Here is a 19,081-nt window from a genome sequence, read left to right as displayed (position 1 = left end):
TTTCCTCTTCTTCTTTTGTTGGCTACAGGGCAGACTAAGCACTATCATGACTGCATTGTACTATTTTATGTAACATCTAGGTATTGTTTTTTCCAGTTTTACTGATAGCTGTAGTTGAATTTTTGAATTAAAAAGCACCTTTAAATCCTTTTACATTAAAGAGGTAGAAAAGGTGTAACATGGTAAACTATCAAAGACTGACCAAAGTTTTTATAGCTCTTAATCTGCAGTCCATTGTCTGCTGAAATACCGGGTGAGGCAGCTGTAGCTCAGGAGGAAGAGCAGTCACCACCAATTGACCACCAACTCTGGCTTCCCCAGCCTACATGTTGAAGCGTCCTTGGGCAAAACACTGAACCCCATGTTGCATCCATCGGTGTATGAATGCGTGTATGAATAGTTAGAAAGCACGTAATTATGTACAAACTTAAGACGTGCTGTCTGAGTGTGTGTGAATGGGTAAATGTGGCGCTTTGAGTGGTCAGCTAGACTAGAAAAGCGCTATACAAATACAGTCCATTTACCATTTACCATCTATACAAGATTGGTTGAAAATGGTTTTTGAAAGACCTTAATGTGTTGGTTTAAAAAGAAATATACATTCATACACCAATGGGTTCACTGTGGGCAATGTTGGATTCAATTTTTCACCTAAGGAACTAAGGAACGTTAATACAATACAACCACTCTATCACCTGAGCCACATTTCCCCATTGAATAAACTACAGCAAGGGGGATATTGTTCTGGAGAATTAGGCAGGAAGGGCATTGTCCAAATTCTTAAACAAAGGACTGTATAGAAGCCTGCTTAGATTTTTACAGGATCTGTCAACAATAAGAAATAAAAATACTTTCCACTCAAATGTAAAGTCCACTTTTATGGGTGGACCTTTGTGACTCAATAGTTTTGTATTGTTGGTACACTCTCCTGACATAGTTTCCTGAAATCTGCTTGTAGGAACGGGGAAGGATCGGTGTGATCTTCAACGTGGGAACGGACGACATAATCATCGAGGAGAGCGCGGTGATGGTGAGCGATGGCAAATACCACGTGGTGCGATTCACACGCAGTGGTGGTAACGCCACACTACAGGTGGACAACCAGCCAGTCATCGAACGTTTCCCCTCAGGTAGGAACAGAAACCCTGATCCAGGGAGTTTTTTTTTTTTTTAAACTGATTTCCCTGATAATCTGGATAACACAGTGGAGAGAGAGAGAAAAAAAAGAGCTTTGGAAGAACATTCATTACTTCAGAGTCCCATTTGCCAGTAAAAGTTTGTTTTAATTCTGGTTTATTTATCATGACCTTAGAGTCTGCCTGTATTATTCTGGGTGATTAAGTCAGGCGCTGGTCCTACGGGCCCCTTCCTGAGGCAGCCAATCTGCCATTTAACAGCTTCTTTCTCTCAGCAGTTAGTCTACCATTGTAGCCCCTGGCACCGTGAAGCCAGGATAGAGCGGAGCTTAGCGGAATAACAATATGACAGTCCGGTATAGCCGGTGAACAAGTTTTTAGGGCACACAGGGAGGGCATTTAATACTGAGAAAGACTGTGACGGTGTTTCTAAGTCATGCCTCCAGAATATACACTAGCACAACATCATTACACATACAGACTTAAAATGAGGGCAAACACCAGATGAGTCACTGCTGGGAGTGTTGCTAATTTACTCGCTTCTTGTTTAACAATAATGGTGGTATTCTATTTCTGCCTAAATTTTCAGGCTATATTTGCTATGCAGAAGCTCACACTTCATTTCTCTCTCCACTGTGTTTCCCCCATTATACAAGGTTGTTCAAAGGAAGACGTAATTTTAGCTTTCACTTTCCAAATAAGCTGGACTATCTGCCCGCATTGAGAACGGTTGGACCAACTGAAGAACCTGAATAGAAAATAATATATTTCTTTTCCTCATCAGCTCCGTCGATGTCACCTTTCGTCTCCTTTGTCTCGAATAATTTCATGCGAAACGTCATTGTTTAAATACAGCAGGGTGAGTGCTGCTAATGTGGCCGTGATATTTACTCTCGTTGACGTACAGTACAGACCAAAGAGGCAGTGACATTCTCTGTCACAGCAGTGGTCCCACATTTTGAGGCTTTGTTTTGGCATTTAGGGAAGCATATTCTCTTGCTCATCCATCAGCGCAGCGAGGCCAGACTAAGGGGCATGCATCACAGCCAGAGGAGGAAGCACCCTGTGACAGTTCACTCCTTTCAGTTGTTATTATGATGGAAATGCAGCCCTTTTCACGACTGAAAACGCTCCAAAGAGGAGCCTTCATCTAACAATAGCACAAACATCTAACAAAATAACAGTAGAGGAGCCTGTTAACATTGTCATCATCCAAATCTAGGTTTTGTTTCATCAAGAAACATGCACAGCCCATATTGGATTCTTTTTCTTCCCCTTCCCTTCCGCCCTCCCCACCGCTGTTGTTGTCCTCATCAAATCTTTCTTTCCTTTTCCTCTGCTGATCAAGAATTGAAGAGTGTTATTTTGTTGTTGTTTGTTAGTTTATCTGATGACTACTCGTTCGTCTGCTGGGGCTTGAAGCCCGACTGAAGTTTTATGGGATTATCAGGAGCAAGGGAAGGAAACAGAAAAAGCTTTGATTCATTTATGTGAGCCAGATACTCTCAAACTATTTTTGGGCACCCGCTTTGAAGGTTCCAGGCGCAAGTATCTGGTTGGGCGGCGTCCTGGGGAAATACAGAAATGTTACACATTAAGAAAGCAAAACCTTGGATGAGGCTTCAGCACATAGGGGCGGAGGAGTTTGTGAGGGAGTCTGTAAGTGGGGATTGTAACTTGATAACTGACGAATGAGGTGCGTAAGAAAACGAGTGAGCTTCAATTTTATAGACAAGAGAAGAAAAAGAGTTTCAACAAAGAGAGTTCTCTTGTTGAAACAAGTTCACAAGACCAAGACTGGATATTTACACATCTTCTCTTCTCTTAAACAGGACCAAACACTCCATCCTCACAGTGTGGAGATGTATTCCAAGTCCCAGCAGAGCTCTGAAATCATCTTAGAATTGTCCTAGTAAATAGATTTTGAGAAAAACAGAGCAAGTAGACCTGAAAGATGCTTCCAGTGGGGCCTTAAGTGTAACAGGTACCAATTTTGGCAAGTCTACTCCAACAAAACAAGCAAGTGCAGTTTCCTGTGAAATCTCCTCCCCAACGGGATCATTGTGACCCACATCACGCAGTCTCATTGGGATGTTTTGAGCTCTAATACTTTGTGCATACGATGAGTTACAAGCAAGGTTTCCTTCTCTCCTAGGCAGAGGAGAAGGACAAGGATGATGAAAGATAAAATGTAATTCTTTCATTTCTCATAAGTAAGACCAGTTGTCTTTCTGGATCTTTTCCTCATAAATATCCACGTTTAAGCGTGTTAAGGCTTCACTTCTAAATTAGACCCAGAAGAGTTGCATTGCTTTATTCTCAAAGCCTCCATTAAAGCCCAGGCTCACCAGCAGCATATAAACAGCCGGCAATTGCAAGCTGATGATTCGGAGGGACAAGATGTTGACAGCAAACATGGTCGTTACGGGTCAGGGCCATTCAACGGCAAAGCAACACGTCGTCTGATGTCCCATGAAGTGATGTTTGTAGACCTAAGGGAGTCTTGTCTGTGGGTTTTTTGGTCCATGTCTGATTCTATGTGTGACAGTGCATGTGTCCTTCTGCATGTATCACGCAGCGCATGTCGCCTGTGTGTCTCATGCTTTTGTGCCTCTTTGTTTGCGTATACGCATGCATGCACTTGACGGACAAAGAGCAGACACAAAATGTCAGAGGGTTGCCCAGCCAGATAATCCCAGATGTCAGGCGTCTCCGGTTGGTCCTGCAGCAACAGTTACTGGCGCACCCCACATCCCTTATTCCCAAAAATGGCAGACTGGCTCAGTAATAACGTCCGTGTGTCACCCTGAGCATCACTGCCTGGCCACAGATAAACAGGCAGCGCTATGTAATAGTACTCAATTGTAATTTCCCTTATTCTGTAAGAAAATAACTTTCTGATAGATCAGTTTCCCTTTTTTTTTTTTTTTTGTTACACGTTGTACAAGGACATAATAGTCTGCTCAATGTTAGAATGTAAGAAATTGTGTTGAAAGACTTCCTACATTGTTACCAGACTGCATCCACATTTACTCCACACACACATTTATTCAGAAGAATGTCCATGCCTTAGGAAAATAACAAGTTGCTAAGGATGGGGAACCTCCATGACTCCATGGTGTTATCTAAACTTAACAGACAGTGCAGACGAAAACTCTGCATCGGAAACCTTTAGCCGCTGCATTATTCTGCATTTCTCTCTGACAGTTCAGCACATTAGTCAAAGCAAGACTGCAGCTTTTCACAAAGAAGAAGCAACACATTCTTCTTCTTTCAAATAGAAAGTTACTTTTAGTCTTCAATCTTTAGTATTGACCAGCTCTATTTCCTGGAGTAGCCAACATTAGCCAGCGCTAAACAGAATTTTTTTAGATTGATTGCAGAATTAACTTCCAGAGTCATATTTCGTAACTTTCAGGCATCTGTTTATTTCTTCTGATTTGAACAATTATCTTGCCATTTCCACTCGTGATCACAGTAGCACAAAGTGTGTGCAAGCTTATTGAATGCCGATGACTTATTCAACAGAAACACAGTGAAAGTCACTGAGTTACTGATCTGATACCCCCCGTTCTCACAGCAACATTTATTGTCTAAGTTCATTGTTTTTAAGAGGAAAATGTGCAGTTTCATGCGTCAGATGTTACACTGTCTATCTGTAATTATCTGACTAAAGCATCTATAACAATGTTTGCTTTTCACACAGCTGCTCTTGTCAGCAAAGGGATTTTTCTAGAACTTACTTGCTAATGATGCCGTGGCAGCAGTGTTGTCTTCATTTTTACCTCCAATTTTTTAGATGAACTGCACATTTGCAATACTTCGCACAGTCTGTGTACTTAGTACATTGGGTATGCATCAGCAAATAAAATTGATTTTTAATGGCCAGAATTTGCATGTAAAAACGGATTAGTCGGATTCTAAAAATGTCGAGTGCCTGTATTTTAGATTTTTCGGGGGGGTTTTCTCTCCCAGCTCTTTAACTTGTGCTGATTGTGACCCTCAGACACAGAGGGGAGATCAGTTTCAGTGAATGGGGGCCTGGCACAGCATTAATCCCCCGCTTACAAGAAGCCAGCTGCCCTTTCAGCAGCTGCTCCAGAAACTGACCAAGAGAAAGAGAGAGCTCCAAGGTAGAAAATGTTTCTCGGCAGTGGAGGAAGCCGTGTGTGGCTCAGTATATTGTCATCATGTAGCTATTTATATGCAGATGCATCGGCGCATATAGTGTGTGTGTAGAGGTGTTATATGCATGCCTGTCTGTCTCTTCTTCATCTTATTCTTACCCCATGTCATCATCATTATCATCATCACCTCTCTGCATTAACTCTTTTTGTGTCATAGTCACTCACCACAGGAAATAATGACATTTAAGAAAAAAAGACTTTGTGAAAAGAGCGGTCCATTTCCTGTAGATTTTGGATTATCATTATGCTTTTTAAAGCCATAGTTATGCCATCACCATCATCATGTATTGGCTGTAATTATCGCACTTTTCTGCCCCCTAAATGTGTCATTATGTTCAATGTAAGAGCACAGTGATCCAGTCTTTCTCCCACACTTACAACTTCTTACTCACTTAATACAAGTTTCACATCTAACTGTGAAGCTGTCGATTTAGTCTTTGACTCGGCTGCAGCTGATTAGAATTTCAAAGAGGAAGTGGCGTGGGAGGTGAGGGGTTAGCGCGCCGATGGAAGGTGTGGTGGCAGTTGGGGAGTTGGAAAATAGGAAAAGTAAAAGTGCTTCACAGTGATACTGAATAATGACGGACTAATGGCGAGGAGGAATAAGTAGTTAGGGAGAAAGACAGGGAGTAGTTTGGTGGAGGAAAAAGATGTGAGATCGTGTGTGCAAGCTGAGAGCGTGTTGCTGGGCTGGATGAGGGTTTCCATGTGATGCAGCCCATATGTACCGCTCACATGCAGACACAGACAGTGTTGTATAAAGTACTGAAATCTCACACTCAAGTAAAAGTATAGGTACCCCTCCAAAATATGACTTTGGTAAAAGTCCAAGTCACTGACTGAAATGTTACTTGAGTTAAAGTCTTAAAGTATCCAAAACGTCTTGTACTTAAGTATGAGAATTACTGTAAAAATAGATGTACTTAAGTAATGTAATGAAAAGTATAAGTAAAAAGTAAACAAGGTAAATGCAGTTTGAATGACATTTTTTAATATTTTGGTAAACTTTGAAGGTCAAATACACTTAAAATCTACACACAACCAAATGCAGGCAAAATTTAGACCAGGTTTAGACAGAAAATACAAACTTTGTGAACCTTTAAGTTTTTCTTCTTCAAGTAAGGTCAGTGCTGAAAATGAGGCGTACATTACACCATTAAGAAAAAAAATTAAACAAAAGAGGCTGCTACTGTTATTGCCATCATTATAAACAAAATTTAAAGAAAAAAATAGGAGAAAACTGAAGCTTATCTGGCATCTGAAGAGGGAGTCCAGTTTGAAACCCCTCTTGTAAACCTTTCTAAAAAATAAATAAAATAACTCAGAACAGTACAGAAAATGCGGCCAACATCACCAAGAAAAAAAGCTGTTACGATTACTGTACTTCACAAGCTATAGGAGGTGCACACACAGCAGGTCATTATACAAAAGAAAAAAAGAATTGGGAGGGAACTGCAGCTTATCTGGCATCTGAAGAGGAAGACCTTTTTTGTAAAACTACCTTAAAACCTAAAAAAGGGGAGTTTCTGTAAGATAGAATTTCCACGTCTTTGGGCAGGCATAACATGCATGGGGTCAAAACACTGTTGCGTTTTTCTCTCTCTCTCTCTCTCTCTCTCTCTCTCTCTCTCTCTCTCTCTCTCTCTCTCTCTCTCTCTCTCTCTCTCTCTCTCTCTCTCTCTTTTTGTAACGAGTAACTAAACCGAACACTGAAAATGTATTGGAGTAAAAGTATGCAATTAAGTTCGGAAATATAGTGAAGTAAAAGTAAAAGTTGTCAAAAAATTTTAAACTCGAGGAAAGTACAAAGTATTCCAAAATATACTTAAGTACAGGAGTGAAGTATTTTTACTGCGTTACAATACAATAGACAAAGGCAGTGTAACATTGTGCTGCTTGAAGTGCCCCCAGGAAAAAAAACAACATTCCTCTTGAGTAGACCAATACTCCATTTAATACATAAATACATAAATCAAGGATTGAAAAAGAAAGAGAAAAGATAGATAAAGCACAAAGACTGGGTTATTGTCATTCCCTGTTTTCGCTCTGTAAGGTTTAGAAGATCTGTTTAGCGTGGAGACCGGCCCTAAGAGAAAAGGAAAGGGAAAGAAGGAGATTTGTGGATTCACAGAAGAAGACAGACACTCTTTGTAGCAGCGAGGTCAGCTCCAGCTCTTCCGACTGAGCTGTTAAGATGTTCTTACTTCTCAGATAAACGGTATAAGAAAAGGGGTCATCTGTGCTCTTTAGTTCCTCTTTCCCCTTTTTTTTATCACTGCTTTTATGCCTTCAATGTTTCTCAACATCCATCTTTGTCTTCGCACACTCCCCGGTCTGGGAGACAGAAAACCAAGCGTGAATAAACAAGGCAGATGAAGAGACACTCTGACAAGATTGAAGCAGCCAAAAAGATCTGCCTCCCTCTTTCCGTTGGCGAAAGAAATATGAGAACACTCTAAAAGTAGTTAGAGTAGCTAAAAGCAGGGGGAAGCAAAGGGATAAGGACAGGAGTGGGATGCCCTCTATTCAAGACACTACAGTCAGACAAATAGCTGGAGGCGGGGGGACTTTAACTGAACATGGACTAGATTTCATTTCTCTAGTTTGGGCCTCCCAACAAGAAGTACTGAAGCATTCTTGCGTAGCTTTAATGGTCCACTGGGCAGGAGATGATAGATGAGAGTGTGGCGTGAAACTCGTGTCAGGATTGGCAGGAAACCGTATTTACTCTCATTTTGCTCAGATAGAGCAGCCGTTTATTTCGTGGCTTTTGAAGTTTTTGTTAAGCTGTGGTGAAGTAAATACAACACGCTCTGTTGCAGCCGCCTCTGGCAGTGTGGTTAAAGTACGAATGATCACCGCAGCGCGCAGCAGTCCACATGAAGTTGAACCAGCCCGCAGTGGAAAGTTATCGAGTTTGGGGTTAGGTTTATGTCAACTTTTTACTCAATTTGTTTTTGTTTGACAGATGGAATATGTAACCTCTTGTTCTCTCAGACTAAAAATTGTGAAATGAGGAATGACTGACACTTGAAATTTTGGTTTTATTGTGTTCGTTTGGGATGGTGCATCAGAAGAGTCAGTGAGAGGTAAGTCAGACAGGCGTCACTGATGACATTCTGCAAGTTCTTATTGGGCCTCTGGTGCTCTGTGATTCCTTCTGATTGGATCTTGCACAGTTGGAAAGTATCTGGAATTATTAGCCTGTGGCTATGGGATGATGGAGAGGGAGAGAGATTGGGGAAATCGTCAATAAAGTAATGAAGAGGAGAGAGACAGAGAGACGGGAGAGACAGCCAAGGAGCGCAGATCGGTACAGGGAAAAGATTGCTTTAGGTAATTAGAGAAGTGACAACTCTGATTTCCACATGAGCTTCGGGAGGGGGACTTCCTTTGGCTGACTCTGGCAGCCACTCGGGCACAAATCCACTGCGGCTGAGATGAAAGGAGGTTTGGATCCTGCAGAGGTAAAAAAAAGAAAGGGAAAGACATGATAAGCTGTTGGACTGATAACTGCCGCACAGATGAAAGATGAGCAAGCAGTTAGAACGGTGACAATTATGTTTTATATGAAATGAAGACATGAGTCCTGGGTGATGTATTTACGTCGAACAAATAGGAGTGGCGGGTAGGGAAATCGTCTCCTTCCATGTGCTACACAGTAACACAACATAACTTGACTGCAATGTTTGGTTATGAGAAAATGAGGAAGGAAAGAAATGACTAAAATGCTGTATTGTTGTTTAAATTACATCCATTTTCTATCCAATCCATATAAAATGACTTAATGAAAAATAGACTCAGAGTATCCTGATAGAGAGAGGGTTATGTGGGAGGGAAGGAGACTGGTATGGCTGCTGGCCAATCGTCTCCAATATAATCTCCATTCTTGTGGATGGATTTCCGATGTGAGTGTCCTGTACAAGGGCATCTGGCTTCCTGCAGAGCTACATGATATACAGTTGGCCCCTCCGAGAGAGTCTATGCACACACACAAATGTAGTCACACAGATGTACACGTATGCGCTGATATGGATGGAGACGAAACAATGTATGATTCATGTGCTGGATTATCTGCACACTCAAGTCAAACCCTCTCAGACAGGCATCAAAACAGATACCCTACACTCCCAGCGCGCTGCTCGGGCCTCCTGCCCGTCCCCCACTGTACTGTGTGTCTCCTCAATGTGCCAGACAGTCAGTGTGCTCTGTGCCTCCTGCTATCGCTGCAGCTGTGACACAAACACAGAGATTGACAGGTTTATGGATGGATAGTTATGGCCATTGAGGGCCCCAATCTCCAGGCATGTTGGCTAGCTATGACTGTTGGGGAAGTAGGCACACAAGAATACATTTCTTCTTCTAAATGTATTCTCGCATTCTGTCATTGGAGAAACGAGAGTTTAAAAAGTTGCCCTTTTGAAAGTGTGAAAGCTCAGGTATGAAAGGCTCGAGGCTGTATTCCAACATGTGGGTTGGGCCTGCTGCACTTAAAGAGATAGTTTGCCTCTTCTTGACATGAAGCTGTATGACGTCCCATATTAGCAATATCATTTATTAAATTTGACTTACCCCCTGCTGCGTCCTGTGAGCCGAGTTCCGGCCTCGTTTTGGCGTTGACGAAGGTAGTCCGGCTAGTTGGCTGGGGCCACAAAAATAGAGCGTCTTGCTTCTCAAAACAATATGTGTTCAAAAGAGTTATACATTTGCATCACAAAATCCTTCATCCACAAAAAGTCAGACCTCACAATCGCTTGGCGCTATTTTTTTCTCCCTTCGTATCACTACGGGCTGTGTAGACCGTGCAGTCCCCTGCTCACGAGCAGTAAACACCGTAACAGGCGCGGCTATCGCTAGGTGGCTGCATGCATTGATATGGAGGGAGAGAGAAAATAGTGCGAAGCGATTGTGAGGTCTAACTTTTTCTGGATGAAAAATTTTGTGATGCAAATGTATTACTCTTTTGAACGCATATTATATTGAGAAGCAAAACGCTTTATTTTTGTGGCCCCAGCCAACTAGCCGGACTACCTTCGTCAACGCCAAAACGAGGCTGGAACTCGGCTCACAGGACGCAGCGGGGGGTAAGTCAAATTTAATAAATGATATTGCTAATATAGGATGTCATACAGCTTCATGTCAAAAGAGGCGAACTATCCCTTTAAGTATCAAACATGTAAAGCAGCAGTAAAAGAGATGAATCAAGATCCCAGATTTTTCATAATGTAACTAGAAGGAATCTGTTGTTAGATGTAGATTTTAAGGGTTCATCAGGGTTTGGTTGTTTAAAACTATATTGACAGACTGAGCAGGTGTCCACACATGACTACATGCAGGTGAAGTGCACTTTTAAAGGAACATGAGCCACACATAATCCACTGGAGCCCCCCATTAGTGGAGGTTGACTCAGAAATGAAAAATATACACCTCAACAGCTTAGAGCCATTGTTTAATTTACTAGTTTATTTCCCTCTCATGTATATCAGATTTTCTTGAGAGCACGTCTGATAGCATTGTTTCATATCAAGCAAAGGGAAGTCTTGGGAATAAAGCGAGTGTGATAATGCTAGAGTGGGAGAAGAGAAGGGCCCAGCTGTTTAATCTATCCTGCCCCCATTTTCATGCAGAGCAGGCTTCAGCTGGTGGGGAGAGTAGTGAGAAGGGAGAAGTTTCATCGGTTCACTCGGAATGAAATATTTCTCCAAGGATCCAAAGCCAAACAGATGCAAACACACAACCAGAGCACGGAGGAATTTAGATTTTCTGACGCCGCAGTGGAAAGGACAAAAACCAGCCCAGCAGGACGTTGTGGCATTTTTAACGAGGTGCATTTTTTTGCTCAGACTAATTGCAGTCACATTCTGTTCTCAATGGGCTCCATCAGATCCTGTCTCCTCCCCCGCATCTTTCTTTCAGTTTTGCATAGATTCATAAAACCTTTGTGTGCTGATTCCTCCAAAGTCTTTGCTTCTTGATCAGGATGTTGCCACTCACTGCTGTTCTCCAGGACAGAATACGAGCACATTAGCATACAGTACACACGCTCTTCATTCTCAGCATTTATTACTTTCTCTGCTGCGCACTTTGTCAGTCACTGTGCAACAATGTACTACATTAAATCTCCAAGTAATAAACTCACTATGTTGCCAGGAAATGAAGAATAATAGAGGAGTACAATGGAGTGAAGGTAAACAAAACTAAAGGAGGGAAATACGGAGTCAAGCGAGAGACGTGTGAGGGAGAGTGAGACAGGAACATAAGAATTTGGGTGGTGAAGGAATTGGGGGGAAAAGAACCAAAACAAAGGAGACTGGAAGACGAAAGAGGGGTAATGCGGGGCATAATGAATACAGGATGGAATAAATAATGGAAGAAGTGGAAGACTAGAAGGAATAGAGAGAAGGGGGCATGGCAGTTTTTGGCCAAAAAGAGATCAAAATGCGTTTTGGCAGGAGGGTGAGAGAAAGGACAGAATGAAGCGTGGATGAAGGATTGTTTGAGAACATGGGAGGGACAAGCAGGGAAGAAGGAAAGGAGCAAGCATGAAGGAAAGAATAAGTGAATACGACAAGGAAAATCGATTAAGGAAAGAAGGGTGGAAACAAGAAAAAGGAAAAAAAATGTTCAGTGGAGTGAAATACCATTTTGGAGGTAATTTCCTGTGTGTAGTGTCTGACACCTGCCACTAGAGGGTGATAAAATGGGTTGTATGTTGGTTGAAGTCACGAGAAGTGGCTTGTCAGGATTTGCGGACGACACAGCAGATGCAGCAGTGAGAAAAGAACGTCCACACACAGACAGGATTGATTCATCTCACGAAGGGCTACTCCTACTATTTTCCTTTTCCTCTGTTATCATATTGATCGCCTTTTCTCTGCAACCCCCAACATTGCCGCCACACCCCTCGAGTACATTGCTCTGCACTCTCTGCTCCCAGCAGCATCTGTTTCTCCCTCTCTAATTTAGTGATTGCAGAAGAGTGCCCATGTCATTACTAAAGCAGGCTTGTATTAGTGCTGTTATTGCTGCACTGTCTTTCCAGAAAGCCGAGCAGTACCTGGCTTATCAGAAGTGCAGTGTGAAAATTGTTGCAATTACTGCTCGACAGTTTTTCTTGTCATTTAGAACAAATTGTGTTTCAGGAAAAAAAACGTATCTGTTATCACAGGCAGGTCACAAATGAATTCAGAAAGACAGGTTCATTTCCGAGGGTTTCAAGTCAATAAAATGAGTGGAAAACTGAACTGGCTCTACCTTTGAGATTTTTGCCACACCGCCTGTAGTGTTAATTAAGGACTTGACTAAAAAACTCAATGACAGTCAATGACTTACAATAGAGACATTGAATATCTATGATTTTCCCCATCAGTCTGTTCTGTTAGCCTGCATCTGTTTTCTCACGCAAACAAACAAAGAGAGCCACAGTGACACAGTAAGCTTAGATGTTTTAGTGCTTGTCCTCAACAGTTTTTTCCCTCCAACTACCAACCATCACTTATTCCAACCTTTCGCCTTTCCATTGCTTTTCTTTACTACTTTGTTCTTGTTATCTTCTCATAGGTCTTCTTCATGCACAAACAGCTGGGGGTCTTCATACCCACACATACGTGTGCAAGCGTTTCTTCTGCCGTCTTTAAGCCGGTTTTGCACAGGCAGGCGTGGGTAGAGAGACCCCTGGGGAGAGAAGGCAGGTACTGCAGAGCTGAGAGGTAGTCTATTTTAGTTCTCTGCAGCATCATGGAGCAGTTTGGCGGGGCGGTGCAGGATATATACTTTAGAGCTTTGCTGCTGAGACACTGAACCCACACTCTCCCTCCCTCTCTTGGTCTCTCTGCAGACATTTTCATCAGTGTCGCTCAAAAAGTTGATGTCACAACCCCCCCCTTAGACTCCAATCTTCAATTTCTCAGTCAAAAATGTTGAAAATGGCTTAGTTGTTGGTCTATTACAGTGGTAATAAAAAGTTCCAGTTTTTTGTGAACGATGTTAAGCTCAAGAAAACCGCGGAGTTCCCTGATCCTACTTGCTGTCTCAGCATAGCTCCCTGATTTTTAACCTATAATCTGCAAAGATTGCTTCTTGACATTGACAATAACTCTTAATTAATCCTCTGACATTGGCACCACATCAGACTTCATCAAACCCCCAGCCTGGTCACCATCAGCCCCTCATCTCTCCTAATTCCAGCTTTGCCTCTATTGACAGTGCTGGAGATGTACGCAGCATGACCCTGAGGTTGATTGAAGTGAACTGAAGGATAATAAGTTGGCGCAGCAGTGATGAAACTTCTTTCACACGCTGATGAAGTGATGCTAATTGCCAAGCGCCACTGAGAAGTGTTCAATTAAACATAAGGAATTTAAAAAAAAGAAAAACAGCCGGCTGACAGATTCGCTTAATCGTATTTGCGTCAGGTGAGGAAGAGGAGTCGGTATCAAAGTAAAGTGGTGCTCCAGGGGCACAATGCCACGCTGTTGTTGAATTTGAGAGGTGATGACTTGCTAATTAGCAACTTTATTTGCAACGGGAACTAAAATATGTCTTCCTTAAGAACAACCATGAAAAGTGTTAACGTGCTGTGTGACTATCTCATGCTTCTGTGAAATAACAATGTTTTACTGCTGACCCTAAGATGTCTATTTTTCTACTTTATTGGCTCTTAATGTTGTACTCTTGTTGACTCCTCATTCTGTGTGCAATTCTGCTATCTTTGTAACTGCTTATCGAATGTGTTTTCACTTTGCAGACAGCTATCTTAAGTTCAACAAATGTAATCATTCTATATCTAAATTATTCATAAATCTGTTTAACATGTTGGTAATTTTTTTTAATTTTTTTTTTTAAAATCACTTAAACTCAATGTAACTAGAATACTGTTAACTTGTCTAACCAAAACAAACCAGCCAAAAAACACATCAAGTTCTTCCTGTCCTAACTAAAGCTGATTTAAAGTACATAAAATGCTAAACATTTTCCATGTTGCCCTTCTAACCTCTAACCTTTCAACTTCCAGATTTTCTTGTAACCTTTCTTAATTTGTCTTCTCCGAATTTCTTAAAGGGAACTTTGATAATGACCGCCTGGCTATTGCTAGACAAAGAATCCCATACCGACTTGGTCGGGTAGTTGACGAGTGGCTACTCGACAAAGGTAATAAAATCCATTTAACTCCACTAATGATCTAACCGCCTAACCTCCCTCTAACCACCACTCTGGAGGAGGTGCAGTGCCACGCAGCAGGGGCATGTGTGATTTGGCTCTTAAATTGAACTACAGGTCCCCAATAAACCAATGCAGATTTAATGAGCCTTACAGTGACAGACTGATTCAGTTTTAACTAAATCCTCTGAGTTATTCTTCCATTGGTGGCAAACCAAACTGGACACGAGGAATTCTTTTAAGATATACTGCTATTCGTCGCATATTTTTTTGACAAGCTGAAGCTGTTCAGTCTGCGGTAATTGGCATCCCAAAAGATTACAATATATAATCTTGAGTAGTTACATTTTTTCTCAAGCATTGCTCATATTTAGGGGACCTAACCCAAAGCACCTCAAACTGGAGCTGCATCTCTTCAACCACTTAACCCCCAAATAATCTAACATAACCCCCAATAACCTGAACACATGTAAACAGCCTACTGCTTTTTTCCTGTGTCTTCTGTTGACTGAATGTGAATATTTATTGACGATATTTAATTACTCATTAAAACAAAAACCAAAATAAGAGAAAATACGATTGTCACTGACTATTGAAGGAAAAAGTTAAAGGGACCGTTGAAGGGTTTGGCAATAAATGTGTGATAAATTTGCATTCAATGCAGCATGTGGGCTCCATTTAGCAGCCTTACATTATGCATTACTGGCACCATAAGTTCTAAATGTGGTCCCATGAAATGACGATTCTTTAACCCTTTGAGTGCCGAATGTCCCACCCTTTTGTCTGTCTTGTGCCAGGTGTTTGTGCTGCTGAAGGTGGTTGATTCTTTAAAAATGAGAGGAAGCGAATCAGTTTGACAGATTCACAATAATGCTCGCTTTAAACGCACGTCTCGGAAGATGCCGGTAACAAGAGCAGATCCCATTTAGAGTAGCAGAATACAACCCTTACGGATAACACTTAGAAGAAACATTCTTGTGCAGTTTGTCTCTGAAACTTAACAGTTCTGTCTGCATTGGCTTTCTGTCGGCCTCAGAGATATATTAAGATTATCATGAATTCAAGCCAATAACCTTCAGGGTCTGTTTTGTTACAGTACTGTGAACACATGCAGGCATGAATTCAGAAGATAAAATCTGTCTGAAAAATCAAGTATTCATGCAACAGGCAAACAAGATAAATGAAGTGTCGGCATATTTATTTCATGGAAACAAAACAATTCTTGCACTCCGATCCAGCACCCATAAACTGACTTCTTCGCTCTCCCGCGGTGCGATGGCGAATGCACTATTGCTGAGGGTAGTTAGGACACAAATCAGAATTAAAAAGGCTTGGGAGATGAAAGTTGAATGAAAAAGTGGATCAATAAAAAATGACTTACCCACTTAAGAAATGATTTTGGGCATGCTATGAAACTCTAAAGAGAATGAGCTTGACACTGAATATATTATTCCCTTTCTTCTGCGGTTTGAAATGAGTCTGCATCCAGTCGTTTTGATGAGAACATTGAGAGAGCTTAGACAGGGGAAATAAACAGATACACACCATCAAACCTCAAGTGAACGCTTTGATCAGGGTGTATTAATTTTTTTTCTTTAAAAGTTGAAGGTTGCCGATTTGTTAGTGTGATTGGGTTCATTTATGAAATGTCGCGCAAGCGTCACGGACTAAAGAGGCAAAGTGGTATAGGAGTATTTCTAAGACGCTGTTTGCTCATTAGTCCAGTAATGAGGGGGATTAGGGGACAACTTCGAGCTCAAAGGGTTAAAGCTGTTTGCTGCTGTGATTAGGAAGTGGATAGAAGTCAAATCTAAGAAACGTCTAAGCAGAATCTAACCACCTAACAGCAAATCAAACTCTACCTACACTAACCACTGAGGGTTCCTCTCAAGACTCCAAATCTTCCATGGCCGTCAACTGAGACGATTCGGCTCACTTTTCCAGCATTGCCCTGCTGGTGACAAATTCAGAGAGCCCTCAGTTTTAACCTTGTTATAAATGTTGTTTAACTTTTCAATGGGATCGAACCTGGACGTCGTTATTTGGAAGAACTTGTACAGGTTGCGGCAAACGACAAAACTAAACAAGAAGCTAACTTTATTCTAACCCTTTACTAAAAGAAATAAATCTCCAGATGACGATGTCTCCCCATTGTCTTCCCTCCATGTAAAGCAGAAACTCAGAGGGTTAAAATGAAGCAAATGGCTCGACCCAACCCAAATTCAACAAACCAGCTTTGGATCATAGCAACAAAATGTGTTTAAAAAAATTTTAAAAAAAGATGAAGGTCCCTTTAACATTTATTGTTTTCACTTCCAAGGAAATGATTGTGGCGTATATCAGTGTACTTTTGTGTATGTTATGTGTTAAGCAGCCTGACTGGTGAATGCGAATGAGGGTGTTACATGTGGCAAACAGCCTGGATCATTCATCCTGTCACAGATGTCCAGTAATGGTCCAGGCTGTGTTGCCAGGGTGGGCTCTTGGTATCAAGCCTTTTCTTAACTGAATGCTCCAGAGGGTCTACACCTGCTGCACAGTGCAGAAAACAATCAGCCCTGCGGGTCACCTCATCAAGCATCTTTCAACTTTATAAACTTTAATTAACCTCCACACCTGTCAAATCTTATAGGTGCTACTATAGTACAGTGGCGTTTTAGGCTATTACACTCTGGTGCGGGCAGAAGCTATATAAGATTGCTAATCGCTCACACTCACTCTCACAAATCAGTATTTTGGTCACACCACGTTTTAATGGAAGTCACTGGAGCCAGCAGCGTCCTCGAGGAGAACTGCACTGTCTCCCCAGATCTCATTCTGAAGCCCTTATCCAATCTCCCATACTGTGTGTGAGGCAGATCAGAGTGAGCATCTCCAGCCCACTCTGTGCCTGCTGACTAAATTCAAAACGGCAGCAATTACAGAGACCCAATGGAGGGGAAAAAATCCAAAGTCCCAGAAGTTTTCAACAGCTCTATCCGACACAAACCTTACTAAGATGCGTCCCCTTTTCCTTGCGATGGATCTATCATTCAAGGTTTTCTCCTTTCTATCTACTTTTGCCAACCCACGTTCCCCTTTGACACCCCCCCCCCCCTTCTCTTTGTTTGACCGTCAGCCCCCAATAAAAAAAAAACATGAAAAGCATTCCCTTAAATTGGAGTATTCCCTTTCTCAGGAAGCAACAATAATGTGTTGCAGTCTCCTTATCCCTCGAGGAGCTCAACTCCAAAAGAAAATAAAGATTACAAATAGGCAGCACAAATTGATCTTCATAGATGTCTCTGAGGCGGAAAGCATAAAGGCAAAAAAAAAAGCTCTCAAAAGAATGGGAGCTTTACATCTCCAAAGAGCACTCCAACAGTCTGATGATCAAGTTCCGTGTTGAGCTACAAGAGAGAAGGAGAGAAGTACCAGCACACCGGGTCTCTGTGGCCTAAAATCAAGCTGAACCAAGTTTAACGTTCAGTGTGTAATGGTCTTGTGTCAGCTCCCCCAGTCCCTAATCGAAAGCAATCAAGCCTTCCCTGTTGGTGTGCGGCCAGAGCCCAAATCAAATCTCCAGGCCAGGCATTGGTCCAGATGTACTATTCATGAAGCCTGCTTCATGTCAGAGACTCTTCCACATCTGACCACAGTCAAGTCTACAGCGGATCCCTTTTAAGTCGATCTTTCAGCTGCTCTGTGAAGCCCTTTGCCTCCCACTGAGTTATCTCGTCTTCTCATTTGATCTCTCAGCGCAATTGTGGCTCTATTTGAAAGGGAATAGGGAGAAACTGAATTAATTAAAAAATGATTGCTCATGAGTGGAGAAGTGGCAGTAAGAAAACATGTCTGTGACTGGAGAGAAATTACTCTTCTCTGTTATTTCATGGTCTCCTACCATGAAATGGCCCCAAAACAGCACGTTCACAGCTAGAGAGAATAAAAAGACAAAAGACTATCACCAGCAAACCGCCACAAAATCTCTTTGTGTGTCCCGAGACAGTATCTTATGTTTAAGATCTATATACAGATATGGGATAAGATGAATAAATGCTATCTTCCTTCTCCTGAGACCGCTGCACCACAATCTCTGCACACCTGCTCCCTTTAAGGACCTCGGGGCTCCAACACTCCCTTCCGAGGTTTTGAGTCCACAATTGGCTGCTCGTCTCCATAGTCAAACACAATTAATTCTTAGTGTTCTACTCAAAACAGCCCCGCTTTTGAGAAGTAAAAAAGCAAAACATTCTTAATTACCAAAGAAAGCCTTGTGCTGTGGAGATAACTTGAGCACACTTCATAATCGACTTTTTCAGCATCCCACCCCACCCCCCTTGTGCTTTCCTCCCTTTTTGACTCTCCCGCTCCGCATTCTCTTTTTTCTTCTTTAAAGGATGAAATGGAAATGGGGGAGTTCTTGTTTGTGTATTCTGACACACGAAAACTCATCAGGCGCATGAAGGATTTGTGAGCACAAACCCGAAAACAATGTGGTCCAACTTTCTGTTTTAAGTGTCACAAAGCAGTGTGTTGACAGAGGTGAATTCTGGGCCATCCCTCCCACCCTGCAACTCTGCAAAGAGAAGACATTTCAGATAGAAGTGCCTTGCTACC

The 19,081-nt window shown here is 41.9% G+C and overlaps 1 protein-coding gene across 10 annotated transcripts in view; it reads left to right on the top strand.

Annotated features, from left to right (window-relative positions):
• nrxn2b (neurexin 2b) overlaps window positions 1-19,081 on the top strand; it is a 694,839-nt gene that overhangs the window by 648,790 nt on the left and 26,968 nt on the right. For 7 of the 10 annotated variants that reach the window (XM_075451532.1, XM_075451531.1, XM_075451528.1 and 4 more), the window contains 2 exons: window positions 959-1,130; window positions 14,384-14,473. In XM_075451532.1, the coding sequence (XP_075307647.1) occupies window positions 959-1,130; window positions 14,384-14,473 (262 nt within the window). The remainder of the gene's footprint in view (window positions 1-958; window positions 1,131-14,383; window positions 14,474-19,081) is intronic. The other 3 variants (XM_075451530.1, XM_075451529.1, XM_075451534.1) reach the window with 1 other exon arrangement.

This window comes from Odontesthes bonariensis, chromosome 19, assembly GCF_027942865.1.
Source record: "Odontesthes bonariensis isolate fOdoBon6 chromosome 19, fOdoBon6.hap1, whole genome shotgun sequence".
In the NCBI taxonomy this organism is placed as follows: domain Eukaryota; kingdom Metazoa; phylum Chordata; class Actinopteri; order Atheriniformes; family Atherinopsidae; genus Odontesthes; species Odontesthes bonariensis.
The sequence above is the reverse complement of the archived record's forward strand: the minus strand, read 5'-3'. Positions and strand labels throughout refer to the sequence as shown.